We start from the raw sequence: 24449 nt of genomic DNA on the forward strand, positions 1-24449 counted from the left end.
CATCGATCAGACAACATACTACACGTGGCTGCATTCCCTAACCATGTGTCCCAAATTTTGCCATATTTGGCTGGGCAACCCCTGTGGACGTAAATTTCCTTTTTGTACGGCAAAACATTATTTATAGCAGAGATCCACTCTTGGAGTGTAGGTGGTGTACCCTGCAACCATTTGCTGGCTACATGTAACCTGGCAATAAACAGTGACTCCTGGAGAAATATTTTATGAAATTTATCCGAGTCAGGATCTGGGAACACCCCCGCAAGTAATGGATTTTGGTCCTGCTTTGCAGGGAATGAAACATTCATTACTTCACTGCTAACAGGACAGAGCTCTGTTTTGTTTACATAGGCAGGGCTCTGTCCTGTGCAAATTCCGAATGATCGGCAGGTGCCAGCGGTAACCCATTGGCTGGCACCCGCTGATCAACATCTGCTGTGCTTAATTAATCACTCACAACACGGCATGCTTGTACACCTCCTACCCGGAAGTACCAGATTACGTACCTAGTACGTGATCTGGCTCAGCAGAGCTGCCTTGATTATCTATGTGATACCGTGGGCAAGCGGGGTTCAAATGGGGTTCATCAACAAGACTTTAGAGAGTAATTCAGACTAGATACAAAAATGAGAACCAAAGTCAACACGTTTCACGGTTAGACATCTGATTCTTCAGGACTTTTTTGGTCCCACACATGTTACAGCCTAGGGCAAAATCAAAAGATAATAATATACAATACAAAATAAAGTACATTGGAACACACACACACACACACACACACACACACACACACACACACACACACACACACACATATATATATATATATATACAGTATCTCACAAAAGTAAGTACACCCCTCACATTTTTGTAAATATTTTATTATATCTTTTCATGTGACAACACTGAAGGAATGACACTTTGCTACAATGTAAAGTAGTGAGTGTACAGCTTGTATAACAGTGTAAATTTACTGTCCCCTCAAAAATAATTCAACACACAGCCATTAATGTCTAAACCGCTGGCAACAAATGTGAGTACACCCCTAAGTGAAAATGTCCAAATTGGGCCCAATTAGCCATTTTCCCTCCCGGTGTCATGTGACTCGTTAGTGTTATAAGGTCTCAGGTGTGAATGGGGAACAGGTGTGTTAAATTTGATGTTATCGCTCTCACTCTCTCATACTGGTCACTGGAAGTTCAACATGGCACCTCATGGCAAAGAACTCTCTGAGGATCTGAAAAAAAGAATTGTTGCTCTACATAAAGATGGCCTAGGCTTTAAGAAGATTGCCAAAACCCTGAAACTGAGCTGCAGCATGGTGGCCAAGACCATACAGAGGTTTAACAGGACATGTTCCACTCAGAACAGGCCTCGCCATGGTCGGCCAAAGAAGTTGAGTGCATGTGCTCAGCGTCATATCCAGAGGTTGTCTTTGGGAAATAGACATATGAGTGCTGCCAGCATTGCTGCAGAGGTTGAAGGGGTGGGGGTCCAGCCTGTCAGTGCTCAAACCATACACTGCACACTGCATCAAATTGGTCAAAATTGGTCTGCATTGCTGTCGTCCCAGAAGGAAGCCTCTTCTAAAGATGATGCACAAGAAAGCAGTTTGCTGAAGAAAAGCAGACTAAGGATATGGATTACTTGAACCATGTCCTGTGGTCTGATGAGACCAAGATAAACTTATTTGGTTCAGATGGTGTCAAGCGTGTGTGGCAGCAACCAGATGAGGAGTACAAAGTGTGTCTTGCCTACAGTCAAGCATGGTGGTGGGAGTGTCATGGTCTGGGGCTGCATGAATGCTGAGGGTTAAGGCAGTGCTGGAAAATAATGGTGGCCACACATTTGGACATTTTCACTTGGGGGTGTACTCACTTTTGTTGCCAGCGGTTTAGACATTAATGACTGTGTGTTCAGTTATTTTGAGGGGACAGCAAATTTACACTGTTATACAAGCTGTACACTCACTACTTTACATTGTAGCAAAGTGTCATTTCTTCAGTCTTGTCACATATATATACAAAACACATTTGTATATTAACATATACCATTGATACACAGGATATGAGGGGGAGAGAGAGGAAAAAAAGTTATAATATTCAATATCAAGATAGTAATTCATACCTTGTAAGGTCCACTCCACAAATATACATCTAGGGCAGTTATGGCGAACCTTGGCACCCCAGATGTTTTGAAACTACATTTCCCATGATGTTCACCTACACTGCAGAGTGCATGAGCATCATGGGAAATGTAGTTCCAAAACATCTGGGGGGCCAAGGTTCGCCATCACTGATCTAGGGGATGAAGACTGGAGCAGAGAAGCAGGCTGACCAGAAACACACAAGGGTCAGCAAAACCAAGCAGGAGGCAACACTGCAATATTGTATATGGAGGTCCACTGTGGAAAAAGTAGTATCAAAGCAAACCCTTTTCATAGGATCAGATAAAGAATTTGTTTGAAAAAAAGGACGGAAAGTGTGTGTGTGTGTGTGTGTGGGGGGGGGTAATTTCACTTGTTTCAGGTGAGTTATTCAGAATGTATTTAAGACAGAGGCAGACAGGAAATTAGCTTTTTCAAAAAAGAAATCTGATATTCCAATATGGTTGCCCCCCCCCCCCCATATATTGCTCTGCAAAGTTTTCCTTAAACTGACAGTATATATTAAAATAAACCTCATCACAAAAATGTTCTCTGTAGATAATACAATCTTTGTCTGTGGGTAGTCAAAGATTAATAGCGGATTAATGTCTCCCTCTGCTTTGATGCAATTTGCTATCCTTTGACGGAAAATGCTTCTACCCTCTTTTTTTTTTTTTTTTTTTACAATTTAATTGGAGGATTATTGAAGAACATTTGAAACATCTAAACCATAATTCAAATGAAAATGAACACATCATAACGTTGACCATCAGCCTTAAATTATGACAAAAATCATTTAGAAAGCACCAAATTTGTTACACTTCGAAAATAAGATTTGGCACATGCCGCGGCGGAAAACATAACCTTTCTGCAAACGTTTCTGCCTCCTTCTGATTTGTGCAGAACCAAGTGCGGTACTCTCTTATAAATGGCTCTGAAAGGGTTTGAATTGGCCAAATTGAGCATTGATTACATTTAAATGATGCTTCTAAGCATCAACATAGGGATTTCATAGCATGAACGCTGGCATTAATTTAATTGTAAGGTATATATCAACTGTCCTAGCACGGCTTAAACGAATCATTATTAGCATCTAACTAGCGCATGTGGGAGCGAGATTGCAATTATATCACAATGCAAGCCAGAGAAAATCACTTTTATCATCCTCAAATATAAGAACATATATTAATAACTATAAGACAATACGCCATAAAACAAAGCATGGCAGAATTAATATAAAGTAAAATTTATTTTGAACTCAATACAGCAGCCCTGGGCAAGCTAGCCGGTACAATAAAACATTTGACAATTAGCATGCTAATATAGAATGCCTTCCAAAATTACAGGGGATAACAAAAAAGGCCTGATTTCTAATGCCGCATACACACGAGCGGACTTCTCGTCGGACTGAACTCCGAAGGACTTTTCGACTGAGTTCTGACGAAACGGCCTTGGCTAGACACGATCCCAACAAAATCCGATCGTTTCAAACGTGATGACGTACGACCGGACTAGAAAAGGAAGTTCAATAGCCAGTAGCCAATAGCTGCCCTTGCGTCATTTCCGTCCGTCGGACTAGCATACAAACAAATGTTTTTTTCGATAGGAATCGAGTCCATTGGAAAAGAATTGAAACGTGTTCTATTTCTAAGGTCCGTCAGATTTTTCGACAGAAAAGGTCCGATGAAGCCCACACACGATCGGAATGTCCGACGGATTCATTCCGTTGGACCTTTTCTGCCGCAAAGTCTGGTCGTGTGTACGCGGCATAACAGACTAAAAACAAGGCCAGTAACTGACCCGCCAGTCCGATTCTAGCAGCCGTTGATGTGATTGGGCTTAGACAATGAAAGCAGGAAGATAATTGCTATTGGTGGCATTGTTTTCTTTCTTCGGCTTCAGCCTTTACCCCTGAGTTTAAGTATTTTTGTTAAGGTAAAGTCAACCATTTTTGTTAATGCTCAAAACAAACTTGTTCTTTGTAAGAACATAAAAATGTGTGCGTACTTTAGAGTGGACTAGTACAGAGGAACACTGAAGATTGAGGAAACCAGTAGTACAGTTGGGTGCTAGGGGCGGTGGATGGCAATATTACAGTAGGGATGCTTGGGGAGAGGAGGCACATTGGTGGGCGGGATACTTGGGGGGGAGGAGGCACATTGGTGGGCGGGATACTTGGGGGGGGAGGCACATTGGTGGGCGGGATACTTGGGGGGGAGGAGGCACATTGGTGGGCGGGATACTTGGAAGGAGGAGACACATTGGTGGGCGGGATACTTGGGGGGAGGAGGCACATTGGTGGGCGGGATACTTGGGGGGAGGAGGCACATTGGTGGGCGGCATACTTGGGGGGAGGAGGCACATTGGTGGGCGGGATACTTGGGGGAGGAGGCACATTGGTGGGCGGGATACTTGGGGGGGAGGAGGCACATTGGTGGGTGGGATACTTGGGGGGAGGAGGCACATTGGTGGGCGGGATACTTGGGGGGAGGAGGCACATTGGTGGGCGGGATACTTGAGGGGAGGAGGCACATTGGTGGGCGGGATACTTGGGGGGGTGGAGGCACATTGGTGGGCGGCATACTTGGGGGGAGGAGGCACATTGGTGGGCGGGATACTTGGGGGAGGAGGCACATTGGTGGGCGGGATACTTGGGGGGGGAGGAGGCACATTGGTGGGCGGGATACTTGGGGGGAGAAGGCACATTGGAGGGCGGGATACTTGGGGGGAGGAGGCACATTGGTGGGCGGGATACTTGGGGGAGCACACAAATCAGAAGTTTTGCCACACACTCCCCATTCTCCTGTGCCCTCATACACATGCGCACGTGTGTGGAAGATTTTCCCTAACCTCTCGCTCAATAAGTAACACAATTTTTTTTTTTTTTCTATTACTTTCTATACCAGATACAGTGGTCAAAAACATGGAGGGTTGGTCTCCCCAATAGGGAAGTGTCATCTTACTCTTACTTACATACATGATTCTGTCAAAAGTATTGGGACACCTGCCTTTACACACACATGAACTTTAATGGCATCCCAGTCTTAGTCCGTAGGGTTCAATATTGAGTTGGCCCACCCTCTGCAGCTATAACAGCTTCAACTCTTCTGGGAAGGCTGTCCACAAGGTTTAGGAGTGTGTCTATGGGAATGTTTGACCATTCTTCCAGAAGCGCATTTGTGAGGTTAGGCACTGATGTTGGAGGAGAAGGCCTAGCTTGCAGTCTCAACTCTGATTCATCCCAAAGGTATTCTGTTGGGTTGAGGTCAGGATTCTGTGCAGGGCAGTCAAGTTCTCCCACCCCAAACTCACTCATCCATGTTTTTTTTTGGACCTTGCTTTGTGCACTGGTGCGCAGTCATGTTGGAACAGGAAGGAGCCATCCCCAAATTGTTCCCACAAAGTTGGGGCATGAAATTGTCCAATATGTCTTGGTATGCTGATGCCTTAAGAGTTCCCTTCACTGAGAGGGAACTAAGAGGTCAAACCCAAGCCCTGAAAAACAACCCCACACCATAATCCCCCCTTCACCAAATGATTTGGACCAGTGCACAAAGCAAGGTCCATAAAGACATGGATGAGTGATTTTGGGGTGGAGGAACTTGACTGGCCTGCACAGAATCCTGACCTCAACCCGATAGAACACTGTGGTAATGAATTAGAGCGGAGACTGCAAGCCAGGCTTTCTCATCCAACATCAGTGCCTGACCTGACAAATGCGCTTCTGGAGGAATGGTCAAATAGATACACTCCTAAACCTTGTGGACAGCCTTCCCAGAAGAGTTGAAGCTGTTATAGCTGCAAAGGGTGGACCAACGCAATACTGAATCCTATGGACTAATGCCCCGTACACACGGTCGGACTTTGTTCGGACATTCTGACAACAAAATACTAGGATTTTTTTCCGACGGATGTTGGCTCAAACTTGTCTTGCATACACACGGTCACACAAAGTTGTCGGAACATCCGATCATTCTGAACGCGGTGACGTAAAACTCATACGTCGGGACTATAAACGGGGCAGTAGCCAATAGCTTTCATCTCTTTATTTATTCTGAGCATGCGTGGCACTTTGTGCGTCGGATTTGTGTACACACGATCGGAAATTCCGGATTTTGTTTGTCGGAAAATTTTATATCCTGCTCTCAAACTTTGTGTGTCGGAAAATCCGATGGAAAATGTGTGATGGAGCCCACACACGGCCGGAATTTCCAACAACAAGGTCCTATCACACATTTTCCGTCGGAAAATCTGACCGTGTGTACAGGGCATCAGACTGGGATGCCATTAAAGTTATTGTGTGTGTAAAGGCGGGTTTCCCAATAATTTTGACAATATAGTGTATGTAAGAATCCTTGATTTAGGCTAAACCAGTGTCTCAAACATTTTTTGGTCAAGGCACCCTTTAAAGTTGTGCACACTTTCTAGGCACTCCATTTTAAAATGTAAAAAACTAAACTAATGGTTTTATATAACACAGCAACATCCAATGTTAGAGGTGATCTACTCTTCCAAAGCAAATATACCTTTGCACACTGGTATTAACTATTCCATAGTTTCTTTTCTCACTCAGTTTCTTTCCCTCCCTTCCACTAATGTGACCCCAGTGCTAACGGAGAGGGGCAAACAAGGATGCAGCACAGGTGCCCAACGTCCCCTATATCAACCAATGACATCATTGGTCATTAAGATGCCAGCGGCTTGAAGGTTGTAATGGTGCACAATGAAAATCTGGGGCTTTGTGTAACTAAAAGGAAGGCTTCATCCACTCGCTGGCTTGTATACAATTTTTGGGCAATTTCTAGGCATTTTTCCTAGGCACCCCTTAAGAAACCTGAGCACCCTATCTGAAAAAGGCTTAACTGAAGTGGACTTTCACCCTCCTGACCCACTTCCATAATATTAATAGTTCCTCCTCCGTAATCATAATTTTTTTTTAAATACTTTTTCCTATTGTAAGGACCCTTCACCTACAGATTTTTCACCTAGGCAAGAATTACATACCCCCAGCTGCCCACATTGTCCTGGAATATCCATGTCACGTATCTCAGTAGGCTTCATGGAAATCTACCAAAAAAGCATGTTCCATGACAGGTCATCAGAGGACCAGGTGTTTATTTTTGGATCTCGCAGCCGACCCCTTGATGACGAACATGTGTCACATCATGTCACCAGGGGGCCAGTTGCAAGAACCAGGAAGAGACAGCAGACACTTGATGATGTCAGAGAATGATGGCAATGTGGGACATGGTGTGCATCAGCGGAGCTGCAAATCGCTGCAGACTGCCCCTGGATTCGACGTGTGTGTATGTTTTCATTGAGGCCACAACAAAAAAGATAAGGGGGGATTTAAAATGATACTATAGTCTTGTTTTTTTTTGTCTTTAAAAATAACAAACATGTTATTCTTACCTGCTCTGTGAGGTGGTTTTGCACAGAGAAGCCCAGATCCTCCTCTTCTCGGGTCCCTCTCCGGTGCTCCTGGCCCCTCTCTTGTGTTGAGTGCCCCCACAGTAAGCAGTTTGCTATGGGGGCACCCGAACCGAGCCGCAGCTCCGTGTGTCCATTCAAACATGAAGCCGAGGTTCGGCCCTACCCCTCTCTCTCCTGATTGGTTAACTGACTTTAAATGACAGCAGCGGGAGCCAATGGCGCAGCTGCTGTGTCTCAGCCAATCAGGAGGGAGAGTCCCGGATGGCTGAGGCACTTGTGCACATCGCTGGATAAAGATGGGGCTCGGGTAAGTACTGCTGCACACAGAAGGTTTTTATCTTAATGCATAGAATGCATTAAGATAAAAAAAAACTATTGCCTTTACAACTCATTTAAGCCCCTTTTTAAACTCAAATTAGGCACTAGGTTTTGCAATCCGCAGAACAAGCAGAAAAAATCTCAGCCACCGCAAACTATACAAGCACAACGTGTAATAGGTGATGACAGCCTCAGCTTAACTCCATCCAGGCCACGTTGTTGATATGTTGGACCCCACCCACAGGGCTTAGTCATGGAGGTGATTACATGAAGGTTCTTTTATATGAAAAGATGCTTGAGTGATGGATATTTTCACCTAGACTAATGCCGGCCATACAGGATTCGAATTTCGAAAGAATTTTCTTTCGAAAATCATATCAAAGATTTTTCGTACGAATTTCGCACCATTAGTGGGCTGCAGCAATGGCCGATTTTCGTGCGGCAATCAAACTTGAGGAATTGAACATGTTGGAAATTTTTAGAAAAACAAACGATTTTCTAATCAATGATGGGAGAATCGTGATAGAAATTTAAAAAGAAAAGAAAATTTATGGAGAGAAAAGAAGTTCCCAGCCACGAAAATTCTTTTCTGTAGCAACATGAGGTGAAATTGAAGGCTTGGTGGGCCGAATTTCGAAAATCAAGGGTGGCACCATCAGATCACAAAAAAAAAAAAACTTTCTGATTTTGAAAAGAAAATCTGTTCGAAATTCAACCATGTATGGCCTGCTTAAGCTATTTTCTATACTTGTCAACTCAGTTCTGATACAATAGGAATTCAATGTGTATATTTTTTCAGCAGGTATTAAATCAAGTATAACATAGACAATTTTCACTGTTTTATATATCTATTTTTATGTAGTCTTTGTAAATAAGTAGTTGTATATACAGTTTAAGTATTTGTAAACCTTTTTTGAATATAATACTTGATGTGTATACGTTTCCAATACTTGATGTACAGTAGATTTGTTTAAGCCCTGATGAAGGGAGCCCTGAAGCCCGGTAATATGTTGGCTGCAAATATGTTTTAACAAATAAAATCAGTCTGGACTAGAACTTCTCATCTGGAACAATCTCTTTAATCTTTTCAAGTGCTAAAAACCTGACCGTGGATCTAAGAAGTCTATGTTTTATCCAAAAAAAAAAAATTGTTTGCTTTACATACGGTTTAGTAAATATAACGTGCTATTGGTCCTTTGAATAAGGTGGATACATGTGCAAAATCTTTACTAAAGGCTTCAACACTATATTTTGTATTTTGCCAGAGCAGTTGCTTGATTACTTATGTATCCTGCTGTGATAATGAGTTACAGAGCATGACCCAGACTCCAACCTTCACCCTCTGTCTTGCAGCAGATGTCTCTTAAAAAAACTGAAACACATCATCTTATTTTTTTCCCTTTATCTCTTCTAGTGTGTGCGTATTTCCCTTGTTTTTATCTGTAAAAAGACACAGAGGGAAAAAAAAAAAAAGAGTTGTTTCTTATTTTAATGAATACATGCGACTTTCAGCTTGGCCCGTGGCCTTTCTTTCCATTGCCTTGTTCCCCTTTTTAATTTCATCATTATCTTTAGAATAAAAGTGTATTGTCCCTTGTAAATGTCCCTTTTAACAGTCTCTAAACTTTTGGGAATTTGCATAAACCAAATTAATTGCCAATTAACGAGCTTTGCTCGCAGCCTCTTCCAGCAGTTTGCTTCTAGTAACGACATTTTAGGGCACAAATATTAGCTGATATACCACACTTAGAAGTTCGGAATAATGTAAATAGTGTTTTTTTCTTCGTAAAAGTTGGTCATGGGGGTACTTTGTCGCCTTTCATCAAAACAGGAGACTTTGATGTGGTGTGAAAGTCGGCTTTATAGTCTAAATCATGGTAAACAACCTCTCCATTTCAACAACAACATCATAAGAAGCCTTCAAAGCTTTTAGGATGCAATTAAATTCAGCCTTGTTCCATGGCTCAGTCATACGTGTGATGTTAGATGTGTAACAAGAACATTTCTTGTGACTTACAAAGATGGATTTGGGATTTTTTCGGTCATATTGATAAATTCCTTTCAAGCATGTTAGATGAATGTTCGCAGTATTGTTGAGTTCAAATTACGGAATCAAGACCAAAGCTATAATTGTTTATAAAGCTTGACTTCAGAATCAGACCCCCGAAGACATCCCACCCACGGCCTTTTTTTTTAATTTTATATTTGTATACATGCCTTTGTTAATGGGTTTTTGGTCCAGTGGTGTGACATCAAAGGTCCTCTTCTTCCTTGGATAGTGTCCAGGTCTTGAATGCTTTAGAGAACAGCTCCATGTTACATAGTTACATAGTAGGTGAGGTTGAAAAAAGACACAAGTCCATCAAACATGTTATTACAGTTCTCTGTGGCATGCTCCTATTAACCCAAGTTGGCTTAGGGAAGTGCCCCACGGTGGCAACTCGTTGATGCCCTGGGCTCAGGTTAGGACTGGCGCTGGATCACAGAGCAGTGAGTCATGGCAGGGTACAGCACTTGAGATAGGATAAGTATTACACAAAGGGGTGCTTTTTTATTTTAACAAATTCTGGGCAATCAGTTTTAACTTTTTTTTTTAACAATGCTGGAGTTAGGAGATTGGGTGTTTGGGTGAAGTGATTCTAAAGGTTAATTTTTTTTTCTTTTAAAAATAACAAACATGTTATACTTACCTGTTCTGGGCAATGGTTTTGCACAAAGCAGCCCTGATCCTCTTCTTTTTTAGGTCCCCTGTCGGTCCTGGCTCCTCCCCCTTCTCGAGTGCCCCCCAATTGCAAGCCTTTTGCTATGGGGGCACCTGGGCAGGCTCGCTTCCAAGCCACACGCTATTGTCCACTCACACACAGAGCACGGCTCGCCCTGCTGCTGTGTGTGCCACTGAGGAGAGAGAGAGACCTGGGAGAACCGCATGCACATGGCTGGATCAAGATGAGGCTCAGGTAAGTATAATGGGGGGGGGGAGCTGCACCCAGAAATTTTTTTACCTTCATTAATGCATTCTCTACATCTTCATGGGCATTTCTGTTCAAACTTATACCTCTTTAGAGTCACCGAACTCCTACATCACACATTACAATATTTTATTATACTGCAGAGTGCACTTGGTATCACTCCTTCTGGGACAGGAGCCATGCGCTACAGCACTTATGCGGCTCCTGCTCCCTCCACTGCTGATGCAGGCTCACTGCTCTCTAATGCTCTGGGATGGCGGGTTGGCAAGCCTAAATCACAATCAATGGGTTGCCGACCGCAGGCATACCCTTCCCTGGTTTGAGGTCATAGGCCACATAAGAGGGCTTGAGCACCCCTGGACTAGGGTCTAGGGACTACCAGGCTGTGGCCTCCATCCAGCCAGGCCATGGTTTTCTGTCTGCTGTGGGCTCAGACTGACATCACCCAATTTTCCTGTCCTGCACACATACTGTACATACCTACAGATAGATCCCTCCTACACTATGCATTGCGTTAACGCAGTGCACCTTCATGCATTAAAGTGGTTGTAAACCTCAGACATCAAATATGAACAAAGCATATCCCTCTATACTATTTACTATTAGAATATTGGCATGCGTTAAGAAGGGGATTAACTCCAGGGATAAAGCGATAATTCTCCCACTCTACAAAAATATGAATGCAATCTACTCACTAGGGGGAGAACCTCTGGGGGAATCTAGGATGGAAAAGGACCTGGGGGTCCTAGTAGATGACAGTCTCAGCAAGCAAAGCCAACAGAATATTGGCATGCATTAAAAAGTGGATTAACTCCAGGGATAAAGCGATAATTCTCCCACTCTACAAGACTCTGGTCCGGCCTCACCTAGAGTATGCTGTCCAGTTCTGGGCACCAGTCCTCAGGAAGGATGTACTAGAAATGGAGCGACATTTGGAGCGAAGGCAAACAAAGCTAATAAAGGGTCTGGAGGATATTAGGTATGAGGAAAGGTTGCGAGCTCTGAACTTATTCTCTCTGGAGAAGAAACGCTTGAGAGGGAATATGATTTCAATTTACAAATACCGTACTGGTGACCCCACAATAGGGATAAAACTTTTTTGCGGAAGGGAGTTCAATAAGACACATGGCCACTCATTAAAATTAGAAGAAAAGAGGTTTAAACTTAAACTGCACAGAGGGTTCTTTACTGTAAGAGCGGCAAGGATGTGGAATTCCCTTCCACAAGCGATGGTCTCAGCGGGGAGCATCGATAGTTTAAAAAAACTATTAGATAAGCACCCGAACAACCACAACATACAGAGATATATAATGTAATACTGACATATAATCACACACATAGGTTGGACTTGATGGATTTGTGTCTTTTTTCATCCTCACCTACTATATAACTAATATAGTGTGTACTTGTCTAAATTAAGAACATTAAGTGGCATTTCTGTCTGCTTCTTCATTCCTCTGCTATCAGCATGAGTCACTTCTGGCAGGTTTTCAGGACACCAAGAAAAAATGGTGACAGGGGAGGGAGCTCCAGCTCACATCCTGTGATTGATAGCCTCAGCTCTGTTCCTGTGCGCTGTGTGAAAGGGTTTGTTTCCCTTCTATTCAATTACCTTGCAGATCTCTCCTCATTGAGCTCTAAAAAAGTGTCAGTGTTTCTGCCATCTCAGACAAGCTTTATAAATTATGAACTTTGAATGAATGTAGAGAAGTTTGCAGATAAACAGGCAAAACTTACATAAGAGGATTTATTTAATCTCTGTGTATCACCTGAGACCAGTCATTTTACTGGGTATATGTAAGGGCATACAACCACTTTAACCACATGCCGACAGCTCTATAGCCGAATGACAGCTAAAGCGCAGTCATCAAGTTCTAGGAGGGCGCCCATAGACATCCTTCCAGAAACCCTCCCCCTGCGCACCTCCTGCGGAACAAATCAGACACACTCTGTGACTACTGTGTCCTTTGGACACAGCTGACGACAGATCAGGGTAAAGGGCCAATCACAGCGGCCCTTTACCATGTGATCAGCTGTGTCCAATCACAGCTGGTCACATGTAAAAAGACTTTTCGGTTACTGGCATTCCTGTCCTCCTACGCTGTGTCTGTGGGAGGAAAGGGGAGTCATTAACTGGCAGGACAACATTCACATTGGTAATCAGGGCACTGATTATCAGTGCAGCCTATTGGTGTCCATCAGTGCCCATCAGTGCCGCCTATCATTGCAGCCTCATCAGTGTTGCCTCATCAGTGCTCATCAGTGCCACCTCATCAGTGCCGCCTCATCAGTGTACATCAGTGAGGAAGAAAAATTAGCAAAATTTTATAACAGACACTCAGAAAAACTTTTTTTTTTTTCAAAATGTTAAGTCTTTTTTCATTTGTTTAGCAAAAAACCCAGTGGTGATTAAATACGACCAAAAGAAAGCTCTATCTGTCTCAAAAAAAAACCCAATAAACGCTTTGTTTGGGTAAAGGGTTGCTTGGCCGCACAATTTTTATTCAACGTGCGACATCGCTGAAAGCTGAAAATTGGCCTGGGCAGAAAGGAGGTGAAAGTGGCCAGTAGGCAAATGGTTAAGGCACCCTGTATCAAAATAAATGGGCTGGCAGAGCATCTTAAAACACACACACACACAAAAAAAAACAGATGTCATTTTTTTATTAACACAGTTAACAGACAGTATGTGGATTGCATGCTGCAAACATGCCTGTGTTGCCGGTTACTGTAGTTGGGCATTAGTGTGACATTCTACATGTGACCCTAATGAAATGAAATTAAATTAAATACTTCCACCTGCAATGCACAGATCTGAATGAGCCCTTAATGATTCTTCGCTAAGGATTTTTATGGGAATAACTGCACTGCTAAAATGAATCCTCAGGGAAAATGAAGCACACATATACTAATCATACTATATTTATTTTGTATAAAATTCTAATTAGACCTAATATAAAAAGCTGATTTTTTGATTGGTTGCTGTAGGCTCAAAGCCTGTAAAGATGACTTGCTCTATTTCGGTGATACACATCTGTGCTCAGTGTTGATCTAAGTGTAGTGTTTTCTTTTTCAGCAATGCCAGCTTTGGGATCTTGTGAAGGCAAACAGTTTCAATGTCAGCCAGATGGCAATTGTATCCCAGAACTATGGCTATGCGATGGGGAGAAGGATTGCGAGGATGGCAGCGATGAGAAAGGCTGCAATGGAACGCTTCGGAAGTGTGATGCCAAGACTAAATTTGCATGTAAAAATACAGGTGAGAGCTTGTCTGAGAAAGGATGTATTTATTATGAGACAATAGCAGGCCAGTGACCAGGCCAGAAGGTAATAGTGGACAATACCAAAAGTTCAATAGTTATAAATTGGCTTTTTTTTCCCTCCTAATGTGAGTTTCCCGAAAGCCTTGGGTCACTTTTAGACATGTTCTGATTTATCCAGGTCATGGTATAGCTAGTAGTAGTTAAAGTGATTGTTACCTTAAAAAAAAAATAAAAAATGAATAAATCCTGTTCCCTAAAGCATGTTACACAGCACAGTGCTTGAGCAGTGTAATTTGGCCCCCTGTATAACCTAAAATACCTGGCTGATCCTGCCTGGTTCTGCCCTCCCCCATGTAAACTGACCACGGTTTCTCATGGCTGCTGAGCTGTGGCACCGTAGTCAGTTTACGTTCCTTCATCATCCACAGCCCTGCTCTGTCCTTTTCTGTCCCCCTCTCCTCCCTACCTCCCAGCCTGTCTACTCGTGACAGTGCCTGCACCTTCCCCTCCTGCTGCTTTAAAAACTATAATCTATTCATGCCATCCCCTCTGTTATATAACAATATGTGTCCCAGCGTCTGATCTATTTAAAAAAAATGCTGATTATACCTTATATCAGAGCATCTCCCAGTGTTCACGTGACTCCTCGGCTCTCTCTCCTCCCCTCCTTCCCGGCTGACATCATTGGGAGTTCTTAGCCCCTCCCGCTATAGCTGTCACCTGGGGAGAGGAGAGAGATGAAGAGTCACGTGAGCCCCAGGAGGCGCTCTGATATATGGTATATTCTGCATTTTTTTACATAGATCAGACACTGGGACACATTGTTATATAACAGAGGGGATGGCATGAATAGATTATAGTGGCTTAACAACCACTTTAATCACATTTAACAGGATGTGTTCTGTAATGTTGAAGATGTTTCTTGGCTTATCCTAGTCACTTCTTCAGTTCCAGTGAGTGTCTGGAAGATACCCAAACATTTATATTCACAGCTTAATCCAATCCCCATGGAATGTATAGATGTTGATTGTCCAAGAACAGGATGAGAGTGGAAACAATGTGGAACCACACTATTCTAGTTTCAAAATCTCGTTGGTGTAAGAAAGTCTGCATACTGTAGGTGTTAATTCAATTTTAGACTTGTATAAACAAGTACAATCAGCTCTCAGTACTACAATGGAATACATAGTGAATAAAATAAAGTCCAAATGGTGGTGAGTAATCAACTGGAAAGATGATGGGAAAGACACAATCTCCGGCAGCTCCTTGTTAAAGATTCTGGGAATCCCTCATGGAAATGCAAAGGAATAAAGCAGGGCGCCAGATTAGTATGAGTTAAAAACAACACTGTTTATTGCAGGCTCACTTACATAGAAAACTCCTGTATACTGTAAATGTGGCTGGTGCAAATGTACAGGTAGAGATTCAGCAATCTGGTCGGACTGGATAATAGCTGTAGGGCACAGACAGGGATGTTTTCTTTTTGTGTTTGTGTGTGTTTTTTTTAATTGGTTAACTGGATGGACTAGTGTCTTTTTTCAACCTGACTAACTATATAACTATGTATACTCCCATACTCAGACCTTTCTGCCGCCTTCGACACAATTGACCACCCACTCCTCCTTAACAAACTCCACTCCCTCGGCATTCGTGATTCTGCTCTTTACTGGTTCTCCTTCTACCTATCTCAGCGCACTTTCAGTGTCACATACAACACCATCTCCTCCTCCACTCCTCTTCCTCTTTATGTTGGGTTACCCCAAGGCTCTGTCCTTGGACCCCTCCTATTCTCTCTCTATACCTCTTCCCTGGGCCAGTTTATAACCTCCCATGGCTTCTAATACCACCTCTATGCTAACGACACCCAGATCTATCTTTCCACTCCTCAACTCAGCCCCCTCAATCTCCTCACATATCACAAACTTACTGAGTGACATATCAGTATGAATGTCACACCACTTCCTCAAGCGCAATCTTTCTGAAACTGAGCTTGTAATATTTCCTCCTCCATGATCCCCTCTCGTCCCTTCACCATTGAGATCAACGGCACAACCATTGGTCCCCACACTCACACCAAGGTGCTGGGTGTAATCCTAGACTCTGACCTCTCCTACAGCCCCCACATCCAGTCACTGACTACATCTTGCCCCCTTAACCTCCACAACATTTCCAGAATTTTCCCCTTCCTGACTAACGACACCACAAAACATAGTTACATAGTAGGCGAGGCTGAAAAAAGACACAAGTCCATCAAGTCCAACCTATGTGTGTGATTTTATGTCAGTATTACATTGTATATCCCTGTATGTTGTGGTCATTCAGGTGCCTATCTAATAGGTTTTTTAAATTATCGATGCTCCCCGCTGAAACCACTGCCTGTGGAAGAGAATTCCACATCCTAACCACTCTTACAGTAAAGAACCCTCTACGCAGTTTAAGGTTAAAATGCTTTTCTTCTAATTTTAGAGAATGATCACGTGTCTTATTAAATTCCCTTTCGCGGAAAAGCTTTATCCCTATTGTGGGGTCACCAGTACGGTATTTGCACATTAAAATCATATCCTCTCTCGAGTGTCTCCTCTCCAGAGAGAACAAGTTCAGTGCTCGTAACCTTTCCTCATAACTTCAGTCCCTTTATTAGTTTTGTTGCCCTTCTCTGGACTCTCTCCAGTTCCAGTACATCCTTCCTGAGCACTGGTGCCCAGAACTGGACAGCATATTCCAGGTGCGGCCATACCAGAGTCTTGTAGAGTAGGAGAATTATCATTTTTTCTCTGGAGTTAATCTACTTTTTAATGCATGCCAATATTCTGTTGGCTCTGCTTGTTGAGACTGTCATCTACTACAACCCTCCATCCTAGATTCCCCCAGAGGTTCTCCCCCTAGTGAGTAGATTGCATTCATATTTTTGCCACCCGAATGCATTATTTAAATTTTTTCTACATGAAACCTCATTTGGCATGTAGTTGCCCAACCCATTAATTTGTTCAGATCTTCTTGCATTACATTCAATACCTTCACCATCTCTCCATCCTTAGTAACCAGATTCCCTTCGTCATTCTTTATGGGACCAATATGATCTGACCTCCCTTTCTTACTATTTATCTTGGGATTTTTTTTACTCTTCTCCGCTATGTGCCTTTCATTTTCTACCCTAGCCGCCCTGATTGCACCCTTACATTTCTTGTTGCGTTCTTTGTAAAGTTGGAATGCTGATGATGATCCCTCAACCTTGTATTTTTTGAAGGCCTTCTCCTTTACTTTTATATGCATTTTTTACATTGGAGTTAAGCCACCCAGGACTTTTATTAGCTCTTTTAAATGTATTTCCTATTGGGATGCACTGGCTAATGCCCTTATTTAATATGCTCTTAAAGCATACCCATTTTTCCTCCGTGCTTTTTGTTCCTAAGATTTTATCCCAATTATTGTCTTCTAGCAAGGATCATAGTTTAGGGAAGTTGGCTCTTTTGAAATTCAGTTCCCCTATGTTTCCTATTTGTGTGATTTATACTAAAACTAATTGACCTGTGATCGCTGTTTCCTAAATTGCCCGTATTTCCACATCCGTGATCAGGTCTGTATTGTTGGTAATCAGTAGGTCTAGTAACGCTTTGTTTCTAGTTGGTGGTGCATTTACCATCTGACCCATGAAATTGTCCTGCAAGACATTTAGGAACTGGCCTTAGATGCATGCATGGTTCCTTCCAACCAGTCTATGTCTGGATAATTAAATATAATAAAATAATAATGGATAATTAAAATCCCCCATTATAATGGCACTTCCCATTCTTGCTGCTAATCCAAATTATTTACAACTTATTTACTCCTTGGTTATGTCCCACCTTGACTACTGCAATTCTCTCCTCACTGGCCTACCTTTTCACAGGCTATCCCCTCTTCAGTCTATTATGAATGCTGCTGCTAGACTAATACACCTTACTAACTGATCCGTGACTGCTGCTCCTCTCTGCCAATCCATTCACTGGCTTCCCCTACCCCATGGTATAAAATTCAAAATACTAACCATGACATACAAGACCATCCACAACATCACCCCCAGCTACATCAAATTGTCCTCTCCGCTCCTCCCAAGACCTCCTGTGCTCTAGCTCCCTTGTCACTTCCTCTTATGCTCACCTCCAGGTCTTCTTCCTAGCCGCTCCCATCCTCCGGAACCCCCTGCCCCAGTACGTCCAGTCACCCCTACCCTGTCTGCCTTTAGGCCATCCCTGAAAACTCATTTATTCAGGGAAACCTACCCCACCTCCACCTAAAAACTGTACCTGAGTCACCTCCATCAGATCATCCCCACAGCAATTACCTTTTGTACCACCTCCCCCTCCCTTTAGATTGTAAGAGTCACGAGCAGGGCCTTCCTATTCCTTCTGTACATAATTGTATTGGAATTCAACTGTCAAAAATAATTTTGCCTTTAGTTACACTTTAAGTACACCCATGTGAACGAGGTTTAAAGGGTCTGTATCAGATATGGTATACAGAGAACTGGCCCGTAGAATCAGAAAACTGATATATACATATATACAGAACAAGTATAGTTATAAATAAATTCTTCATCCGTATATTTAGCTGTTTGCCTGATGTTTAGCTTTAAACACAAATTCTTATTTGAAGCTGTTGGGTGTAAATAGTAATACAGGCTTATAGCCAGTCACACAATCCATATGTTCTCCCCGGTTATGGCTGAAATGCTTCTGCCGCTGAGATATCCCTATGTGGCCGGGCCGACTTCAATGGAAGCAAGTTTCTGTGAAATGTCACGTTGCCCAGGAGCTGCTCTGTTTCATTGTTTCGCCACACGCATTAAACAATCTGCATTGCTGTGCCATGGTTCACGTTGGACTACCATCTGGAACGAACAACACCTGGGCACCCCCGGGCACGTGCATACAGAGTGCTACATTTGCAGATCTCAAAAGAAAAATACCAAGTAAACAAGCATAAATTTTACCTGACAATTGCTTGGCTGTAACTGGAACAGCTGGTAATGCTCCCATAAAGTTGAAATATAATTGAGATGTATTTCCTCTTTAGTGATACTTAAAATAGAGTAAATAACTCAAGCTTTTCACAAATGGCCAGAGTAGGTTTTAATTCAGTTACTGTTCCTGTCTCGGAAGGTGGCTTGAATTTTTTCAACACAAATGCAGAGTTCTTAAAGGGCAATTCCCCCAAAAAGTTACTGTACAGTAGACACAAAGCACTGCTTTATCTGCTTAAAGAGATTGTAGGTAGGTAAAAAAAACTGCCTATGCAGGTTTAAAAGACAAGTATGGGATTTTTTTTTTCTTTTAAGAATCATACTTACCTAGGTGAATGCAGCATCGATCTGATGCTGCATCTGTCCCCCACCAGCTCTAAGAGTGAGATTTGAGCGATCAAACGTTACCAATCGTTCAGTTCTCAGAGCTTCCTGAGCAGAGAGCTGGAGAATGTCAGAGATCACTGTCTGCTCACCCCACCACACACACACACACACACACACACACACACACACACACACACACACACACACACACACACACTGGAGTGCTGAGCTGTGAAGGGGGCGGGAGCAGACAGCTCAGGCTCTCAGCGATATACATACAGGGCCAATTCTGACATTCCTCTTCTTCTGTAAAAAGCATATTTTTTTGCTAGAAAATTACTCAGAACCCCCAAACATTATATATGTTTTTTTTAGCAGGGAATAAAATAGCGGGCCTTGCAATTTTTTATGTCACGCGGTATTTGGACAGCATTTTTTCAAACACAATTTTTTGGGAAAAAAAACATTTTCATGAATTAAAATATAAAAAATAAAAATTCAAATGTCCAAGATAGATTATAGACACAGTCCATAAACATAGTTCATAAAAGGACGTGAGACCTATCCCCTATGGTATTGAACTCAGCAAAAAGGCTGAATATATATGCTTGTGATACTATCCGTTCTCTGGATCCGGGATCGTCCTTCCACCTAAAAGTCACTTATGACAAAAAATATGCACATAGCATAATTTCGTTTTAAAAGATTTATTGTAAACAAATCCACCCTTATGGATGTGAACTTACTAAAGCGACAATAATAAAAGGCATTAAAAAATGATCCAGTTCAGCCAGCGTGTAAATCTTTCACCGCTCCACAGATCACTCGGAGAGCAGCGTTACCTGGGTTCAGACAACAGCTGCTTGACACTCTTTATAGCCGCATGCTCACGCCCTGGACCTCTGACAAAGGGATGACAAAACGCGTCAGTGTGTGACCACGTGGCTATCAAGCTCCAATCAAAAAAAAAAAAAAAAAGGAAAGGAGAAAAAAAAGGGGGGAAGGAAAGGGGGGAGATACTGCATCAGCAAGGAGGTCACAGGATATCTACCGGTCCCCTAACTCATCACCGCCCCCTCAATGGGGAATGGGTGGCTGCCGGGGCAAGGAGAAACTCAAGATTACAAAAAGTACCTCTTCTCATACTCCAGTCTGTGGTCAAAGGCCAACTCCAGAATTGGCAGAAATCAAAGGTGTCAAGACATCTCAACCCACATACATACTTTGTTGATAATCATCCTCAGGAAGTTTTTTTAGTCAGGCTTTCGGGAGAGTCGTAATTGGCCTACACCGATAGCAAGAGCATTATTACATTTTGGGAAAAGCTGTACAGTTTGTTTTTATCTACAGGCACCCCTTACCTGCATGGCCAATTTTTTTTTTTTTGGTAACGGTGAACAAACCTTAAATGTACATACACAAATGTGTACCAGATTTTGCATGCTCCAGTTTTAGTAGCATGTACTAAAGGCTTTGTGACATTTCTCAGGACAGGTTCTTTTCTTTGAAGGTGGTTCTAAAGGCTAAAGGGTTTTTACCCTAATGCATTATATGCATAAAGGTAAAAAAAAAAATCGAATGTGTGCAGCTCCCCCCAAAACTTACCTGAGCCCGATCTTGATCAAGCAATATGCACAAGAGCAGCTGCTCTCCGGGCTCTCTTAGATACAGCAGTAGTAGCCATTGGCTCCTGGTGCTCTCAATCACAGCCAGTGAGGAGAGGGGCAGGGGGTGGGGCTGAGCCTTGTTCTATGTTTGAATGGGTACACAGAATGGGGCTCAGAAGCGAGCACACACAAGTGCCCCCATAGCAAGCGAGCACTCAGCAGGAGGAGCAGCCAGGAGAGCCAGTGGGGGACCCAAGAACAGAAGGTTTGGGACTGCTCTGTGCAAAACCATTACACAGAGCAGGTAAGTAAAACATGTTTATGTTTTTTACATTAAAAAAAATTACTCTTAGTATCACTTTAAACCAGGCGTAGGCAACCTTGGCACTCCAGCTGTGGTGAAACTACAAATTCCATCATGCCTCTGCCTCTAGGAGCCATGCCTGTAAATGTCAGTGTCTTGCAATGTCTAATGGGACTTGTAGTTTCACCACAGCTGGAGGGTCGAGGTTGCCTACCCCTGCTTTAAACCATTGACTTTCCATGACCTTTTAGCTTGTACAAGTTCTTCATTATTCTTTATGTAAAATTTTAGTTAGGAGATGAAAACTTTGATGAGGTAGAATTTAGATGAAGAGAGAAGTGACAAGCAATTTTAGTAGCATTTTACTCAAGTTCCCACTTATTTTGTCACCAACAGCAGAGAGATTGGTCCATTATCCTCTAAGAAAAATGAACTGAACTACACATAATTAGACTTGTAGATTACAGCCTAACCACCGATTTATATATATATATATATTGGGAAATAATTAAAAGTTTTTTCAGGGTTTAATTTCTATGTGTGACCATGCTGAGGCAATGTATGCTGATTTCCTGTCCCCGGACAATTTAACAATAAAGGTCAAAGCTATCCTTAATGGGACAAGAAAGCACAGGCCGTAAAAAAAAAAAAACCAAACATTAACAACATTACCAGAACTTCTAACCCTTCCTCCTTCCTCACACAATGCACTTTTGCTTTTTTTCTGTTCCAGCTTAAGAGATTTCCTATCACTTTCTGTCCAAAAGAAACACAGAGAGCACAAATAAAACAATACAGAGACTCTAATCCTTGCTCTAGGTCAGCCTTTCTCAAACTTTTTACCTAAGAGGAACCCTTGAAATAATGTTAAGCTTTCAGGGAACTCCTGTTAAAACTAAAATTATTATATTTACAGCTCAAGATACAGTGCTCAACATAAATACATAGACCCCTTTTCAAAAGTAAGATTGTATTCAATATCTCAATGAACACATGAACAATTTCCCAAAATGTTCACAAAACCACTTTTAGATCTTGGATGCTGGATGGAGAGCGATGCTCAACTTGTCTCTTCAGAATTCCCCATTGGTGTTCGATTGGGTTCAGATTAGGAGACATACTTGGCCACTGAATCACTTTCACCCTGTTCTTCTTCAAAAATGCAACAGTGGCCTTAGGTGTGTATTTTAGATCATTGTCATGTTGGAAAAGTGCATGACGACCAAGGGCACAGAGTGATAATTGCATCTTCTCTTTCAATATAGAGCAGTACATCAACAACCACCATGTTTTACTGTAGGTACCACGTATTTTTCTTTGTACTCCTCACCTTTGCGACACCATACAGTTTTGAAGCCATCAGTTCCAAAAACATTTATCTTGGTCTCATCACTCCAGAGTACAGAATCCCAGTAGTTTTCTTCTTTTTCAGCATGGGCCCTGGTGGGCTTTTTGTGCATGGACATCCTTCGTGGACAACATCCATGCATCCCATTCCTCTGTAGTGTATGCTGTATTGTGTCATGGGAAACAATCACCCCAGTTTGGCTTGCTACTTCTAGCTAACTGCAGTGAACTTGCATGGCATGGCAATTTTCTTCAACCCTTCTCATCAAAAGACGCTCCTGTTGGGGTGTTAACGTCCATGGATGGCCTGGACGTCTCTGTGAGATGGTTACAGTTCCATCTTTGTTAAATTTTTGTATCATTTTTGCTACAGTATTGTGACTGATAAGTAAGGCTTTGCTGAACTTCTTGTAGCCTCCACCTTTCTTGTGTAAAGAAATGATTTTCTTTCTCAGGCCTTGTGACTAGGGATGAGCTTCGAGTTTGAGTCGAACTCATGTTCGACTCGAACATTGGCTGTTCGCAAGTTTGCCGAACAGCGAACAATTTGGGGTGTTCGCGGCAAATTCGAATGCCGCGGAACACCCTTTAAAAGTCTATGGGAGAAATCAAAAGTGCTAATTTTAAAGGCTTATATGCAAGTTATTGTCATAAAAAGTGTTTGGGGACCTGGGTCCTGCCCCAGGGGACATGGATCAATGCAAAAAAAAGTTTTAAAAACGGCTGTTTTTTCAGGAGCAGTGATTTTAATAATGCTTAAAGTCAAACAATAAAAGTGTAATATCCCTTTAAATTTTGTAGCTGGGGGGTGTCTATAGTATGCCTGTAAAGGGGCGCATGTTTCCTGTGTTTAGAACAGTCTGACAGCAAAATGACATTTCAAAGGAAAAAAAACTACTCGCGGCTATTGCATTGCCGGTCCGACAATACACATAGAAGTTCATTGATAAAAACGGCATGGGAATTCCCCACAGGGAAACCCCGAACCAAAATTAAAAAAAAAAAAATGACGTGGGGGTCCCCTTAAATTCCATACCAGGCCCTTCAGGTCTGATATGGATATTAAGGGGAACCCCGGCCAAAATTTAAAAATAAATGACGTGGGGGTCCCCCTAAATTCCATACCAGACCCTTCAGATCTGGTATGGATTTTAAGGGGAACCCCGCGCCAAAAAAAAAAAAAAACGGCGTGGGGTCCCCCCAAAAATCCATACCAGACCCTTATCCGAGCATGTTCTCGCTCTCGTCCAGCATCTCCTCCGCGGTGTCTTCTATCTTCTTCTCCTCGTGCCACTCTGCACCCATGGCATGGGGGGAGGCTCCCGTTCTTCTCTTCATCTTCTTCTCTTCTTCATCTTCTTCTTCATCTTCTTCTTTTCTTCTCTTCTTCTCTTCTTCATTTTTTTCTCCGGGCCGCTCCGCATCCATGCTGGCATGGAGGGAGGCTCCCGCTGTGTGATAGGAAATCTTTAAAAGGGACACCTGTTCTAGTGACAACTGGACTTTCCCCAACTTTAGAGAGATTTCCTTCCAATCCCAGAGACAGGTAAATGAAAGGAAATCTCTTCAACCAGACTCAAACAGCAAAATATAAAAACAAAGAAAGAACATGATGTTTTTTTTTACATCCTCTACTCTGTCCCAAAGAAAAAAAATAGAATTTTGGCTATATGGTCACTTTAAAGTGACATGACTGGTGTATAGCTGATTTTCATGTGCTCCCCTAACCAAAA

At 42.5% G+C, this 24449-nt stretch overlaps 1 protein-coding gene across 6 annotated transcripts in view; it reads left to right on the forward strand.

Annotated features, from left to right (window-relative positions):
• Nucleotides 1-24449, forward strand: part of LRP1B (LDL receptor related protein 1B) — a 2172167-nt gene that overhangs the window by 1273216 nt on the left and 874502 nt on the right. For all 6 annotated transcript variants that reach the window (XM_073634235.1, XM_073634238.1, XM_073634240.1 and 3 more), the window contains exon 21: nucleotides 13943-14125. In XM_073634235.1, the coding sequence (XP_073490336.1) occupies nucleotides 13943-14125 (183 nt within the window). The remainder of the gene's footprint in view (nucleotides 1-13942; nucleotides 14126-24449) is intronic.

Source organism: Aquarana catesbeiana, linkage group LG06 (assembly GCF_042186555.1).
Source record: "Aquarana catesbeiana isolate 2022-GZ linkage group LG06, ASM4218655v1, whole genome shotgun sequence".
NCBI lineage: Eukaryota > Metazoa > Chordata > Amphibia > Anura > Ranidae > Aquarana > Aquarana catesbeiana.